General features: G+C 41.6%; 1 protein-coding gene across 11 annotated transcripts in view; it reads right to left on the reverse strand.

Moving 5' to 3' along the window:
* The window catches only part of TANC2 (tetratricopeptide repeat, ankyrin repeat and coiled-coil containing 2), a 364,297-nt gene that overhangs the window by 27,239 nt on the left and 319,656 nt on the right, over nt 1-17,402 (reverse strand). For all 11 annotated transcript variants that reach the window (XM_058703494.1, XM_058703493.1, XM_058703491.1 and 8 more), the window contains 4 exons: nt 8,993-9,115; nt 8,142-8,378; nt 3,307-3,492; nt 917-1,010 (listed from right to left, as the gene is read on the reverse strand). In XM_058703494.1, coding sequence (XP_058559477.1) covers nt 917-1,010; nt 3,307-3,492; nt 8,142-8,378; nt 8,993-9,115 — 640 coding nt within the window. The remainder of the gene's footprint in view (nt 1-916; nt 1,011-3,306; nt 3,493-8,141; nt 8,379-8,992; nt 9,116-17,402) is intronic.

Genomic DNA, 17,402 nt, shown 5'->3' on the forward strand with positions numbered 1-17,402 from the left:
AGACAATTTGATAGATAGCTCATTGTGAATTTTAAATGAATTCAAGTGCCTTCTTTATTTTTAGTAACATTCTGACTCTAACCAAAACACATACCCTTCTTGTTTAATAAAATATTCCCCCTAAATTGGCCATCTCAATATTGGTCTACCTCTGGCAAATATGATACGTATCTGTGGTGACTCTACAGCTTTCATTGCCCTGGTCTCATAAAAACACATAAAAGGTTACTAATGTTTCTCCAGATGTTCCAGTTTAGACTTGGGGGAAAGACAATAATCATTTCCTGCAAAGGCCACAAAGAAGAAACTTCTGTTTATGTGGTAAGTACCAAGCAATATAGAAATCTCTTGGCTACAGATCAGAAGGGACTGCCATGGGCTGTGCCTGAGAGGGTGGTCCCTTCATTTCGCATCCAGAGAGCAACTGTACTTGTAATGTAGCAGTGTAACCATGTCAGATACCACTCCGCCTGATAACACTTGGTTAAGCCGGAGGTATGGATACAAATTGAATCTCCCGGTTTACAACTGCAGGTGGAGCCATTTTGATGGGAGAAACATTTACACGTAACTACTGCAAGGATCACATAAAAGAGAGGCCACAACTATTTCCTGCTCCGGTTTGGCACACTGGAAGGAAATTTTTAGTCTTTTAAAAATATTTGGCAACAAGAACACGGTAAAGTTTTGGTTGAAAGAAGACTCCGGTGCTAATGATATAGAGAATCCAAAGGGAAAGAGGAAGAAGGCCATTGCTGGACTTTTCACTTTGGCTGAATCAATCTCCAGTACAAAAGCCATCGAGATGGAGACTACCAAGGTATACCGGAAGAAAAATCAGGGTGTGAGATGCAGAGTGTCCCCACACAAATACAACACACTTATGAGAAAAGACAGTAATGTCCATGAGAAGTACCTGTCTCTCCCCAGAGACTGTCAAAGCTGTTGATCTGCGCTCGCTCTACTTCTTCTTCATCTTTTTCTGGAAGATCAAGCAGGTAGGAGACAATCTGAAACAAGAAGTTGTGTCAGCTCACACTTCAGGTGGGAAACTATGCTACCAGCTCTAGCCTGTGAGGTTTGAAAGATACCTGGATGACCCAAGGGTGACAAGATCTCTTGCACACGAAAGAAATCAGAACTGACTATCCCAGCCAAGAAACCCAAAGCTTCCATGATGAGCATCTGTTTTATTGGGTACGTTTTTTTTTTTCAAAAAAAATTGTTAATGTTTATTTATTTTTGAGAGAGAGAGACAGAACATGAGAGGGGAAGGGACAGAGAGAGAGAGACACAGAGAGAGAGACAGAGAGACAGAGAGACAGAGAGACAGAGAATCCAAAGCAGGCTCTATGCTCTGAGTTGTCAGCACAGAGCCCAATGCGGGACTCGAACTCACGAGTTGTGAATCATGACCTGAGCCAAAGTCAGACGCCCAACTGACTGAGCCACCCAGGTGCCCCTATCGGGTACGGTTTCTATGTTTCTCTTCAACACCACTCACTTACATAGCATGTGGCTTTTAAAACATTTTTTATTCCTCGTATTTAAGTTGAAGAAGCAAGCCCTCATTCTCCCAATAAAAATATCAATAAATAAAGAGAAAATACTAATCAATCAATAAAAACCAGAAAGCAAATATGGAGAAAATCTAGGGCTGTATTTCATCAGAGTACAGCAGTGATGATTTTTTTCCTCTCAGAAATACCAAGACAGCTGTGGGGACAGCAAAGGGAGAATGACTACTGACATGAAAGCAAAAGTGACAGCTGTTTCCAGGGATCTGTCTGTAGAGAGAGCTCACAAACCCACTGATATTAAATATTCCAGTTTTACTTAATATCCCTTCGGTGGCACATCAGGTCAGTGGGCAGGGTAGCTGTGTCACTGCAGCAGCCCGTGCCCCGTGAGCCAACAGTTACTGGCCCGTGACAGCCGAGCATTGCATTGCCAGTTTTGTAGGCCGGTTGCTGAACGAAGGTGTTTGTTTAAAGTTAGGTAACAACCAACTACATTATATTAAAAACAAAGGTTAAAAATACAAAATTTCATGACTTCTTAATTATTTAACTACATTGTGCATTGTCTGTACTCCTGATCGTGTCTGTCTGGTGGAGACAGCACACAGTGGTGGTGCTGTGCCTCTGTGCATCTCTTCACAACCCTGTGCTCAGGGCTGTCACATGGGTCACTCTACATCAGCTGTGGTGGGAGAATTTACACCTTGGAAACCGGCAGACATTTCACATCAAGAGTTGATTTACTGCTAAAGCTCCAAGAGGTTCCAGTTTAATTAATATAATTGGTATGAGGGTAAGTAGTAGTTTCACATAAATCACATATCAGATTTAATGACAATAAAATTGGGAAAAGAGAAAATTGGAGTGTAGCTCCATTTGTAAATGATTGCTGAGATGCAACCACAGGTTGACTTAAGATATGAATTTCACAAAAATCGAGCATTTCATTAGAATTATTGTATATTTCATTATTTGTAGACTGTGTGCTATGTGTTCTTCATAGCCGTAAAATTTACACTAATTTTAAGTACGTACGTACGTACACACACACACACACACACACACACACACACACACACACTTCTGCTCCACTACACTACCTTCTTGGATCTTGGAGCTAGATGTTAAACATTTTCTGGCAAGTATCAATTGCATATATTTGCCACTATATTATTACTATCAGAAATAAATAAATTAGCAAAAATACAGTTTGTACAGTGTTTAACAGCACTGTACAGTGTTGTACAGTGTTCAAAAGCACCTTTCGTACCAGCTTTGTAAAAAAAAGTATTTATTAGACCCATTTTCCTGATGGGAAACTAAAGTTCTAAGAGATTAGGTAAATTACCCAAGGTCCAGAGAGAATGAGTAGCAAACTGGGACTCAAACCTGGTCCTTCTGAGATTTCAAATGTTGTGCTCTTCCCTTTCCAAACTGCCTCCCCATGTGAATGCAGGTCAGTAAATAATCCTGAGGAGCCCAGTGTCACTGTCTGTTATATCAGAGTGGCAAGATGGGGAGGAATTAGACTAGCCGATTTCCAAAGTACTTTCCAACTCTCAAGTGCTATATTCATAATTCTACATATGCTGGTATTTGAGAATTCAAGTGCTTCATGGAGTTCAATTTCCTATTCCTCAAAGCAGTGACCAAAAAGCTAATTCATACTAATTAGGCTGGTAATTTTGTAATAATGCAACCCTTTTTAGCCTGTTTCCTCAGTCCTTCAATACACAGCTTGAAAAAAAATCCCCCAAGTCCTCAACCTTATCACCTGTTTTCTTACCTCGGTGTAGCCCATGCTGGCTGCAGCGATGAGGGCCTGCTGGATGGCGTGGCTCTTCTTAAATACTCCTTGCTGCTGGCCGGCCATCGTCCAGTCACACTGAATCAAAAACTTGACAACCTCCAGATGACCTCGGAGTGCAGCATGGACCAAAGCGCACTGCCCATTCTTGTCCAAATGATCCACCTCGAGGGGAAGGACAGAGAAATGTGTGTGAACAAAGACTTGTGGCCGCACTTCTGATCCAGTCACACTGGCCCACTGCACACGACTACACTACCAAGAGTCATCCCTTCCCATATCCTGAACCATTCTCTAGAGAAAATCTAGAAAGTTCTTGCCTACTCAGGCTAGATCATTGCTGAGCTGTAACTCTGGTAGATATCCCTCAGGGGAGAACTTCTTTTCATAAGGCCAGACTTTTGTTTTCACAGAAAAAGGGACCAAACAAATAAACAAACAAACAAAAACCCAACCAAAACTCCCAGCTCCAGCTTTGTTTTCCTGAGATACATTCTCCTTTGTCCTCAAATAGTTCTTTTCAGACCAAGATTTGAAAGACTGTAGTTCTGCTGGCACAAAAAACTGTCTTTGAAATCATGAAAGGGAAGAAAAACATTCTGAAGCTCACATTTTTTGGTCTTCCAAAGAAGCAAAATACCTCATATCATGAATCATACTTTTGACCACCAAGCTTTGGCGGAGGCCACTTCTTCCTTCCAGCGGGAGGGCGGAATCTCAAGGATCTGGCCAAAATGGCTAGCGGTACTTGGAGCTTGAGGCTAGACCATGTTCCAATAGCAGCTTTGCTAGCTGCAGTGGTGGTTACAAGTGTAGGTTGAAAGAAGAGCCTGGTTAAGATCAGTCTACCATAAGGTAGCTACAAGTTTCAACAGAAGAGTAGCCTCGTCTGGCAGGCAGGCTTCCAGGGGTAGTTAGAGCACCTGAAACGTAAGTTCTCCACCTGGTTCTCCCCAGTTTTAGTTCCACCCGGCAATCTATTCAACAAATGTTTATTGAATGCCTACCATGTGCAAAGTACCACACAGGATGAAAAGGTGAGTAAGACAGTAAATATAGATTCTGTTCTCAAAGACTTTCAACCAAGGTAGGGCAGGTGCGACCAATATAAACAAAAGCCTACCCAACAAGGAATAATAAATGTCATATGGAAAGTAAAAGTGCAATAAAACTGGAGAGAATTCCCAACTAGAATCAGGAACAGATTCTGAAGGAAAGGTGCTATAGTCTGAATGTTTTTGTCCTCTTGAATTGTATGTTGGATTTCTCATCCCCAGTGTAATGATATTAAATGGAGAAGTGATCAGTGTCCTAATAGAAAGGTCGCAGAGAGCTTGCTTTCCCTGTTCCACTATGGGAGGACATAGTGAGAAGGTGCTGTCTATAAACCAGGAAGCTCTCACCAGATGCCGGATCTGCTGGCACCATGGTCTTGAGACTTAGTTTCGGAACTGTGAGAAATAAATGTTGTCTATTAGCCACTCAGTCTACGGTATTTTGTCATAGCAGCCCCAACAGACTAAGAAAAGGCCCATCTCAACTGGCTGAGATAGTTAATGACTAACTCTAGTTGTTGTAAGGTAAGGCACATGAAGGGGAAGTTTCAACTACAAAGTTGAGAGGGTCTTTTGGGACCAGGGTATGGATACTTCTGAATGCCAGGCTAAGTTGTCTGAATTTTAATCAGTAGGTAATGGAGAGTCATTGAGAATTTTCATGCGCATACTGTATTTTCAAAAACTAAGAGGATGAATAAAATGTGTTTTGGCTCAATGGAGAAATGATTAATTCCTGGGCTGGGGCATTACTAGTAAACAATGAGTATGGAACATCTTGCGGTGCCATAAAGCACAGAAACACTCATAAAATAATTTAGTGGAAGTTGAAAGGATACAGGAACCAACTTGAGGGAGGTCCCAAAGGCCAAATCTTGGGCAATTTGAGAAAGAAAATAAATAATAATGGTAATGGGTTACATAGGTCATAACATAACATAAATAAAGGAACCCATAGTGCTATAAATAAATAATCCAATACATACACAGGGGAGAAGGGACAACTCTTCTTTACATTAAAATTCTAATTAATAAATGTTGAAGGAATGAGGGAAACAGAAACTCGCCATTAGGCAAAAACACCATAGCAATCATTATTGCAGCAAGAATCTCTGACAGGTGGGACCCTAAAATCAGTGAGCAAAAGCACAAGAAACAAGCTATCTGCCTAGTCTCAAAGCATATCCCTAAAAGGTACTTCTTAATTACAAAGGGAAACACAGTGGCTTCAGAACTGAGAAATCTGGAAGGCACAGTCCTGCCCAAGGGAGAGAGGTTAGCATCCCTGGAACAGGGGATCTGACAATGAGGAAAGATCTATCTAAAAGATCTCTCATTGGGGTGCTTGGGTGGCTCAGTCGGTTGAGTGTCTGACCTCAGCTCAGGTCATGATCTCGTAGTTTGTGAGTTCGAGCCCTGTGTTGGGCTCTGTGCTGACAGCTCAGAGCCTGGAGCCTGTTTCAGATTCTATGTCTCCCTCTCTCTGCCCCTTCCCCACTCATGCTCTGCCTCTGTCTCTCAAAAATGATTAAACGTTAAAAAAAAAATTTTTTTAAAGATCTCTCATCTAATGCTGAGAAAAGATCAACCTACAAATGAAGAACATTATAAAAATAATAATATTCTACAAATAACTACAAATTCTTCAGTATTTTGGTGCTGATGCCATGGGAGAGAGTTTGAGGGTGGAGAAGACCAAAGGAGAGAATCTCCGTGAACAGTGTCATTAGGAGAAGGAAGAGAGAAGAGCAACCAACCAGACAGGCAGGAAGGGAACCAACCCTGTGCTACAAATTCTGGGAAATGTGTCAATATTGCCAACACTATGGAGAGGTTTAAAGGGGTGAGGAATGAGAAAAGTTACTTTACTTGGTGATTGGCAGTTGTTAACAACTTTTGAGAGTAGCTTCGGTTGAATGTCAAGAGGTTAGGTGTTTTGTTCGTTGGTTGGTTTTTAAAGATTTTATTTTTAAGTAATCTCTACACCCAACGTGGGGTTCAAACTCACGACCCCAAAACCAAGAGTCACATGCTCCACTGACAGAACAAGCCAGGCATCTCCTCCGCCATTTTTTTTTAAGGAATATTTTTTATTAGGCCCTGAAAGAGATGAAAAGAGACTTTCTCTCTTTTTAAAAAGGCTTTATCACTTTTAATTCTCACGGTGACCCTATTAATCCTTTTGATGGATGCATATAGTGAGACAGAGGTTAAATGACTCATCCAAGTGCTCACAGAAAGTAAGTGTAAATGTAGGCTTTGACCATGTGACGTTTGATCCCAAAGTTTTTTATTTTAATGACTTAACTCCTCTTTCTTTCATGGAGGCCAGACTACAAGTGGTGAAGGAGCAGTGAGGAAGCAGGTAGAGATGGCTCATAGGACAGGATTGGTGGGTGTGGAAGGGAAGAGATGGAGTGGTGCTTCCAGTCAGCAGGAGGGTGGGAAGTTGCTGTCTGGGTTACAGGACACATTCATAGGTTTGTTGAGAATTCGGAAAGAGAATGAAACGAAATGTGAGAGAAGAGCAACACAGAGATAGAAAACACAGGTGGAGCCAAGTGCTCTGGAAAGGAAGGGAAGCACTTCCTCCTTTGAGGCAGCAGTGAAGCGAGCGTAGGTAAGGATTAATAGTCTTGAGATGAAGGCACATTGAGATGAACTCAATCTCGGTAATGTAGGAGGGCAGGAGAGGTTGGGCAGGATCTTGGGAAGAATGCAAATGATTTCCGTATCTGCTCTGGGGAAAACGAGAGAGGGCTTAGAATGAGAACTGGGCTGTAGGGAAGATCCAACTGAGATCAGAATATGAGTTTGCAGCAGTAGTAACAAGGTCCAGTTGTTCTGTTTTTAGAGATGTTCATTCAAATGAGCAGGATTATAGGTGGACATTATAGGTCTGTGTCACAGTAAATATCTAAGGCTCTGGGATTTAACTGAGAGTCTCGAGTCCCAGTTCCCGAAAGTCTCAGGAGTCCCCCCCTTCTTCCCTGGTAAGAACACTGGACACCTCAGAATGAGGTCATACATATTACTTATATTTCACCGCAAAGCCACTAAAATCGTCAGTTTGTTTTCAAGACAAACAAAATGCCACAAGGCTACAATTTTCCTTAGAGGCCGACATTTTTGAGACCAGCATTTTTCTTTTCACCAAAATTTTGAAAGAGAGTTTTCTTTCTTTCTTTTTTTATCAGCAGCTCTTGAAATACCACGAAGCAAACACTTTTTCAGAAAGGTCTTCTGAGAATTAAAATACACCAGCAGAGACACTTCTGAGGGCATCTGAATCATGTTCTCCCCATACCACTATGGCGCTGGTCCTCAAGGCTAGGGTCAGGGAGTCTGGCCCCTGTTCTCACCTCCGTGGCTAGTTTTCCTTCCCTACATATGAAAGGCTCAGAGTCTGTGGGCACAGTTCAGTTAGGCCCTCCCAGCGCAGGGTCTTTGCTCCTGCACTTCTCCTTCCTTCCTCACCCTGTGCCCAGTAGAAAACTCCTTGGCAGTTAGGTGGGGACTTTTTGTGGCTGCTGATAAACGCAGTTTCCTAAGTACCTCCCAGGGGTTTCAAAACTGTGTCCAGGTGTGGAATGGGCAGTGGCAAGTGGACACACACCGGCCTCCCTGTGATTTGCTCCCTAATGTATTTGATGTGCTCTGCCTAGACTCGTGAGATAACACAGGAGACAAGGAAGACTCGACAGCAGGGAGGGAGGAAAAGGGAGGAAAGGAAGAGGAGCAGAGTGGGGCAGCAATTACCTTGGCACGTTTCTTGCACAGCAGCACAACGATGCTCAGGTAGCCTGCTGCCGCGGCATAGCCCAGAGGAGTCAGGCCGCTTTCCGAAGACGCATCCACGTTGGCCCCAAACTCCAACAGCAGGGCCACCATTTCTGTGTAACCAAGATGAGACTGCACACACAGAATTGGAGCATTATTTAAAACCTCTGTCCGGTAGTTAATGTTGGCACCTCCCAAGATCAGGAGTCGGCTGACCTGGAAAGAAGTAAACAGAAATTACACACAGGCCAAGATCAGTTGCAATCTTTCAGCCACCTTTAATCAAGTCCCCTGGGACCCCACAACAGCACCCAGCAGCATCTAGTAGCTGCCCTATTTTATAGTCTTCACTTGCTCCTTTCTCAATACTTTGCCTTTAGAAAGGGTGGTAAAATGTCTCCTTTACATGAGCTGCTCAGTCATGAGCGCAAATGTCACCCACACAGTAGTTGTGTTCACACAGTCTCTGCTAAGTGAACAACAGTTCAGAAAAGCTCCTACTGACACAAAGCCTACCTGAGATCAATTTACTGCCTAGAAGCAGGAGCACCTGATCCTATAAATCAGAGCCAGCTCAGAGAAGGTAGTAGTTTAAGAGGTCTGGTCTTCAATTCACAGAAGAAAATGCAACAATTTAAAATACATCCGATTATTACTGCTTCTCTGCCTTTTGGCTAAGACCAAGTGTAAAATACATTAGATTATCAATAAAAGACTGACTGGTAGGAGACAGTCTAAGGCAAGTCAAAGATCAATTAAACAGCCACTTAAATGTCCTAATTTTACTTTTGCACAGCTAATTCTTTAATCTGTCATTTACATGCATTTACCTTTATATTTGGAGTGTAGAGATTTCGTAAAGATGCCAATGCCATGGAAAGGCCTTCTGTGCTGTAGGAGATCCAGAGACCTTGGAGGATAGAGGAGGACACGCCAACTTTTTTACTCAAACCCTGAAAAAGAAATCAAGTCAATTATTAGCCCAGCTGAAGAGGACCGTCGGTAGTGAGTTAGTGGCCTCTAGGTTTGTTGTACTAACAAATGAGAGTAGAGTCTTGCCTTAACAATGTCCATGGCCAGCAAAACCAATCTACTCATGGGGATAAAGACTAGTCCTGTGGCAACAAGCTAACTTAAATGGTCTCTATCTTAGCAGTCTCTGGCAACAAATCTACTTATTACCCCTCTTTTCTGCTATGCTGGATGTAATTCTTTCCCCACATCTTTTCTGACAAAGATAATGCAGTGTGGTCACTGATTTCCATCTCATTTTCTTCCTGGGCATTTGGGAAAAGATGTTTCCCAGCTTCCTTTACGGTTAGGTGGGCCATTTGACTGAATTCTGCCCGGTGAAGTATGGGCAGAAATAGTATGTTGCATCTAGGCTTGGCCCCAATCCGCCCCCCCCCCCCCCCCCCCCACTTTCTATTGCTTCTCTTGACTGCGGGCTGGAAGATCCAGCGGAGGAGTCTGAGGCCCTAGACTATTTCAGAACTACTACATGGAGGGAGCCTGCCTAATAATCTTCCCTGAACTGCAATGTGAGAGAGAAAAAACCGTTCTCAAATCACTGAGATCCTACAGGTTTGTTACAGCAGCTAGCACCCCTCACCTTGACTAACACACCCTAAAGTGATCACATCTGTTCATCCCTACAAAAACAACATAGGTTTGATTGCCATCAGCAATAAATTTTCTCTAGTATGACTGAATAGGTCCCACGCATGTACTAATGTTTGCCCCCTTCACCTGGCTTCTCCAAAAGGAAGTCAGAATAATTTTGAAAATTTCTGGATAGTCATATATTCTCTGGCAATCATTTTACTCTTCTGCCTATATCTGGGTGAAGTGAGTTAAAGCAGGAAACCCTGAGGAAAGGAAGATACTAACAATGAAGTTTGGCACCTAATAAGTGGATCTGGAGAGGTATTCTCTTAAAAAACTTAAGCTACTTTTGCCTGCTTTGTTCCTTGAAATGCAGGTTGTTTTTGCCTAGAATACCTGCATATGTCCAAAACAGCAATTCATGGCCAATCTTATTTTATTTATACTCTTGCCCCTATTCCCCAGTCCCCATGACTGAATTATTTTGAAGCAAATTCCAAACATCTTTTAAGTTACTATATAACTATTTAAGTAAATGCCTCAAAAAAGATAAGGGCTCTATTTAAATTTTTATTTGAGAGAGAAAGTGAGAGAATGCTAGAGAGTGCAAGTGGGAAAGAGGCATAGAGGGAGGGAAGGAGGGAGGCAGGGAGGGAGGCAGGGAGGGAGGCAGGGAGAGAGAGAGAGAGGAGAGAGGGAGGGAGGGAGGGAGAGAGAGAGAGAGAGAGAGAGAGAGAGAGAGAGAGAGAGAGAGAGAGAGAGAGAGAGAAAGAATGAATATCTCAAGCAGGTTCCATGCTCAGCACAGAGCCCGATGCAGGGCTTGATCCCACAACCCTGGGGATCATGACCTGAACTGAAATCAAGAGGGATGCTTAACCGACTGAACTACCCAGGTGCCCTGATAAAGGCTCTTTTTAAAACAAAGCTCAACATCATTATCATACCTAAAATTAACATGGACCCTATAATATCAAATATCCAGTGTTCAGATTTCCCTGACTGCCTCAAACAAAGAAATAATTTATTTTGGTCTGAATTGTGATCCATAAAAGGTCCATATGCTATAAGTGATTTTAAAACACTTTAAAAATATAAATAAAAAATTAGATATTCTTCTATTAATTTTATTTATTTATTTAATGAAATGTATTGTCAAATTGGTTTCACCCAACACCCAGTGCTCATCCCAACAGGTGCCCTCCTCAATGTCCATCACCCACTTTCCCTTCCCCCCACCCCCCATCAACCCTCAGTTTGTTCTCAGTATTTTAAGAGTCTCTTACGGTTTGCTTCCTTCCCTCTCTGTAACTTCCCCTGCCCCTCCCCTTCCCCCTGGTCTTCTGTTGAGTTTCTTAGAATCCACGTATGAGTGAAAACATACGGTATCTGTCTTTCTCTGCCTGACTTATTTCACTTAGCATAACACTCTCCAGTTCCATCCATGTTGCTACAAATGGCCAGATTTCATTCTTTCTCATTGCCAAGTAGTATTCCATTGTATACATAAACCACATCTTTATCCATTCATCAGTTGATGGACATTTAGGCTCTTTCCATAATTTAGCTATTGTTGAAAGTGCTGCTGTAAACATTGGTGTACAAGTGCCCCTATGCATCATCACTCCTGTATCCCTTGCGTAAATTCCTAGCAGTGCTATTGCTGGATCATAGGGTAGATCTATTTTCAATTTTTTGAGGAACCTCCACACTGTTTTCCAGAGTGGCTGCACCAGTTTGCATTCCCACCAACAGTGCAAGAGGGTTCCCGTTTCTCCACATCCTCGCCAGCATCTATAGTCTCCTGATTTGTTCATTTTAGCTCCCTCTGACTGGCGTGAGGTGATATCTGAGTGTGGTTTTGATTTGTATTTCCCTGATGAGGAGTGATGTTGAGCCTCTTTTCATGTGCCTGTTGGCCATCTAGATGTCTTCTTTAGAAAAGTGTCTATTCATGTCTTCTGCCCATTTCTTCGAAACTGGATTATTTGTTTTTCGGGTGTGGGGTTTGGTGAGTTCTTTATAGATTTTGGATACTCGCCCTTTATCCAATATGTCATTTGAAAATATCTTTTCCCATTCCATTGGTTGCCTTTTAGTTTTGTTGATTGTTTCCTTTGCAGTGCAGAAGCTTTTTATCTTGATGAGGTCCCAATAGTTCATTTTTGCTTTTAATTCCCTTGCCTCTGGAGATGTGTCACATAAGAAATTGCTGCAGCTGAGGTCAGAGAGGTTTCTTCCTGCTTTCTCCTCTAGGGTTTTTATGGTTTCTTGTCTCACATACAAGTCTTTCATCCATTTTGAGTTTATCTTTGTGAATGGTGTAAGAAAGTGGTCTAGTTTCATTCTTCTGCATGTTTCTGTCCAGTTCTCCCAGCACCATTGGTTAAAGAGACTGTCTTTTTTCCACTGAATTTTCTTTCCTGCTTTGTCAAAGATTAGTTGGCCATACATTTGTGGGTCCAATTCTGGAGTCACCATTCTATTCCATTGGTCTATGTGTCTGTTTTTGTGCCGATACCATGCTGTCTTGGTGATTACAGTTTTGTAGTAGAGGCTAAAGTCTGGGATTATGATGCCTCCCACTTTGGTCTTCTTCTTCAATATTACTTTGGCTATTCAGGGCCTTTTGTGGTCCCATACAAATTTTAGGATTGCTTGTTCTAGCTTTGAGAAGAATGCTGGTGCAATTTTGATTGGGATTGCACTGAATGTGTAGATTGTTTTGGGTAGTATTGACATTTTAACAATATTTATTCTCCCAATCCATGAGCACAGAATGTTTTTCCATTTCTTTGTATCTTCTTCAATTTCCTTCATAAGCTTTCTATAGTTTTTAGCATACAGATCTTTTATATCTTTGGTTAGGTTTATTCCTAGGTATTTTATGATTCTTGGTGCAATTGTGAATGGGATCAGTTTCTTTATTTGTCTTTCTGTTGCTTCACTATTTTTTTTTTTTAATTTTTTTTTTTTTAATTTATTTTTGGGACAGAGAGAGGCAGAGCATGAACGGGGGAGGGGCAGAGAGAGAGGGAGACACAGAATCGGAAACAGGCTCCAGGCTCCCAGCCATCAGCCCAGAGCCTGACGCGGGGCTCGAACTCACGGACCGCGAGATCGTGACCTGGCTGAAGTCGGACGCTTAACCGACTGCGCCACCCAGGCGCCCCAGCTTCACTATTAATGTATAAGAATGCAACTGATTTCTGTACATTAATTTTGTATCCTGCGACTTTGCTGAATTCATGCATCAGTTCTAGCAGACTTTTGGTGGAGTCTATTAGGTTTTCCATGTATAGTATCATGTCATCTGCAAAAAGTGAAAAGCTTGACTTTATCTTTGCCAATTTTGATGCCTTTGATTTCCTTTTGTTGTCTGATTGCTGATGCTAGAACTTCCAACACTATGTTAAACAACAGCAGTGAGAGTGGACATCCCTGTCGTGTTCCTGATCTCAGGGGGAAAGCTCTCAGTTCTTCCCCATTGAGGATGATATTAGCTGTGGGCTTTTCATAAATGGCTTTTATGATGTTTAAGTATGTTCCTTCTATCCCAACTTTCTTGAGGGTTTTTATTAGGAAAGGATGCTGAATTTTGTCAAATGCTTTTTCTGCATTGGTTGACAGGATCATATGGTTCTTATCTTTTCTTTTATTAATGTGATGTATCACATTAATTGATTTGTGAATACTGAACCAGCCCTGCAGCCCAGGAGTGAATCCCACTTGATCATGGTGAATAATTCTTTTCATATGCTGTTGATTTCAATTTGCTAGTATTTTGTTGAGAATTTTTGCATCCATATTCATCAGGGATATTGGCCAGTAGTTCTCTTTTTTTGCTGGGTCTCTGTCTGGTTTAGGAATCAAAGTAATGCTGGCTTCATAGAATGAGTCTGGAAGTTTTCCTTCCCTTTCTATTTTTTGGAACAGCTCGAGAAGAATAGGTACTATCTCTGCTTTAAATGTCTGGTAGAATTCCCCAGGTAAGCCATCTGGTCCTGGACTCTTATTTGTTGGGAGATTTTTGATGACTGATTCAATTTCTTCACTGGTTATGGGTCTGTTCAAATTTTCTATTTCTTCCTGTTTGATTTTTGGAAGTGTGTGGGTGCTTAGGAATTTGTCCATTTCTTCCAGGTTGTCCAGTTTGTTGGCAGGTAATTTTTCATAGTATTCCCTGATAATTGCTTGCTTTTCTGAGGGATTGGTTGTAATAATTCCATTTTCATTCATGATTTTATCTATTTGGGTCCTCTCCCTTTTCTTTTTGAGAAGCCTGGCTAGAGGTTTATCAATTTTGTTTATTTTTTCAAAAAGCCAACTCTTGGTTTCATTGATCTGCTCTACTGTTTTTTTTTTTTTTTTTTTAGATTCTATATTGTTTATGTCTGCTCTGATCTTTATTTCTCTTCTTTTGCTGGGTTTGGGGTGTCTTTGCTGTTCTGCTTTTATTTCCTTTAGGTGTACTGTTAGATTTTGTATTTGGGATTTTTCTTGTTTCTTGAGATAGGCCTGGATTGCAATGTATTTTCCTCTCAGGACTGCCTTCGCTGCATCCCAAAGGGTTTGGATTGTTGTGTTTTCATTTTCATTTGTTTCCACATATGTTTTAATTTCTTCTCTAATTGCCTGGTTGACTCATTCATTCTTTAGTAGGATGTTCTTTAACCCCTATGCTTTTGGAGGTTTTCCAGACTTTTTCCTGTGGTTGATTTCAAGTTTCATAGTATTGTGGTCTGAAAGTGTGTATGGTATGATCTCAATTCTTGTACACTTATTAAGGGCTGTTTTGTGACCCAGTATGTGATCTATCTTGGAGAATGTTCCATGTGCACTTGAGAAGAAAGTATATTCTGTTGCTTTGGGATGCAGAGTTCTAAATATATCTGTCAAGTTCATCTGATCCAATATATCATTCAGGGCCTTTGTTTCTTCATTTATTCTTTGTCTATATGTTCTATCCATTGTTGTAAGTGGAGTATTAAAGTCTCCTGCAATTACCACATTCTTACCAATAAGTTTGCTTATGTTTGTGATTAATTGTTTTATATATTTGGGAGCTTCCGAATTTGGTGCATAGACATTTATAATTGTTAGCTCTTCCTGATGGATAGACCCTGTAATTATTATATAATGCCCTTCTTCATCTCTTGTTACAACCTTTAATTTAAAGTCTAGTTTGTCTGATATAAGTATGGCTACTCCAGCTTCCTTTTGACTTCCAGTAGCAGATGATAGATAGTTCTCCATCCCCTCACTTTCAATCTGAAGGTGTCCTCAGGTCTAAAATGAGTCTCTTGTAGACAGAAAATAGATGGGTCTTGTTTTGTTTTGTTTTTTTTTTTTTTTTTTAATCCATTCTGATACCCTATGTCTTTTGGTTGGAGCATTTAGTCCATTTACATTCAGTGTTATTACTGAAAGAAATGGGTTTAGAGTCATTGTGGTATCTGTAGGTTTCATGCTTGTAGTGGTGTCTCTGGTACTTTGTGATCCTTGCAACATTTCTCTCACAGAGTCTCCCCTTAGGGTCTCTTGTAGGGCTGGTTTAGTGGTGATGAATTCCTTCAGTTTTTGTTTGTTTGGGAAAACCTTCATCTCTCTTCCTATTCTGAATGACGGACTTGCTGGGTAAAGGATTCTTGGCTGCATATGTTTTTCTGTTCATCACATTGAAGGTTTCCTGCCATTCCTTTCTGTCCTGCCAAGTTTCAGTAGATAGGTCTGCGACTACCCTTATGTGTCTACCTTTGTATGTTAAGGACCGTTTATCCCTAGCTGCTTTCAGAATTCTCTATTTATCCTTGTATCTTGCCAGTTTCACTATGATATGTCGTGCAGAAGATTGATTCAAGTTATGTTCTCTGTGTCTCTTGGATTTCAATGCCTGTTTCCTTCCCCAGATCAGGGAAGTTCTCAGCTATGATTCGTTCAAATACACCTTCAGCCCCTTTCTCTCTTCTTCTTCTGGAATTCCTATGATATGGATATTGTTCCATTTGATTGCATCACTTAGTTCTCTAATTCTCCCCTTGTACTCCTGGATTTTTTTCTCTTTTTCTCAGCTTCTTCTTTTTCCATAATTTTATCTTCTAATTCACCTATACTCTCTTCTGCCTCTTCAATCTGCGCTGTAGCCACCTCCATTTTATTTTGCACCTCATTTGTGCATTTTTTAATTCATCATGACCATTTTTTACTCCCTTGATCTCTGTAGCAATAGATTCTCTGCTGTCCTCTATGCTTTTTTCAAGCCCAGTGATTGATTTTATGATTATTATTCTAAATTCTTGTTCCGGTATATTGCTTAAATTGGTTTTGGTCCATTTGTTAGCTGTAGCTACTTCCTGGAATTTCTTTTCAGGAGAATTCTTCTGTTTTGTCATTTTGGCTAGTTTTCTGTCCCTTACGTGTTTTAAAAGCTTGTTGTATGCTCTGCACCTGTGAGCACTGCTATATTAAAGGAGGGTCATACACTGTCCAGGGCCTTGCCCTTCAGGAGGTGTTTTTTTTGGGGGATTGTTACTTGCTCTCTGTTGTTGTGACTTTATTTTATGACCCTACTTGCAGTAATATTTTGGACCCTCCACCAGATGTGCTTTGATTTGTTCTTTGGAGTAGCCCTATAAAGGAAAACAGATAGACAAACAGGAGACAGAAACACTCAAGCACACAAACAAATAACACAAACAAATAAACAAAAACAAAAACCTAAAGGCTAAAAACAAAAAGCCCAAAAGCTTTTTGTAAAGAAGACTGTAAGTAAAGAAGAGGATAGAGGCAGTGCTGATAGAAGAGCACACACAAAGAGAGAAATGAGAGGAGCGGGGGGTGGGGAGAAAAAATAAACATTGATTAGGCAGAGAGACTAAAAGGCTTAATCCAGAGAGAGAGAGAAAGGAAAATAAAGAAGGAGGTGGGGAAAATGAAACAAAGATAAAGTTACCCAGACAGAGAAACTATATGGCTTAGTTATATCAGAGAGAGAGAAAGGAGGTATAAAACATGTATCAAGACAATGGATTAAATATGTCTGTTTAGACAGACTAATAACCAGAGTAACCAGCCTAGGGGAAGGAAGAGATAAGGAGGAGAAATGGGGAGAGGGGGAGAATATATCTATATATCCAGAATTGACCTAGGGTTAATCCAGGCAACGCTGCATCGCTTGTCAGGAGGAGCTGTCCGCAGGGTCTGTGCCCCTTGGGTGGATACGCAGTTACCCAGTGCAAGGGGGCGTGGTTTGGCATATTGTGAACCCACCTCCACTATGGGAGTGATCACGCCCTGGGAGTGATCCTTGAGGCCCCGCCTTGGTGGTGGTGGTGGTGGTGGGGCGGTAATGATGATCCCCCAGTCTCTTTTCCACGGAGCCGGACCGGTGGACTCAGTTTCAGTCAGCTTCACTGTGCCATGGGCACAGATGGGGCGGTCCTTCTCACTCCACCAACTCCCCTGACCCTGCGCTTGGCTAGGATTCAAAGTCCCGCTCCGTGCGCTGTGGCACTGTGGGCCTCCCAGTGCGGTGATATGTAGTCCTGGCTGGCTTTGTCTGTGCCACAGCACTTCAGGGAGGAACGCCTTCTCCCACTGTGTACTGAGCCGCCGCCCTCACCCTCACCGCGAGCC

This window comes from Neofelis nebulosa, chromosome 16 (assembly GCF_028018385.1).
Source record: "Neofelis nebulosa isolate mNeoNeb1 chromosome 16, mNeoNeb1.pri, whole genome shotgun sequence".
In the NCBI taxonomy this organism is placed as follows: Eukaryota; Metazoa; Chordata; class Mammalia; order Carnivora; family Felidae; genus Neofelis; species Neofelis nebulosa.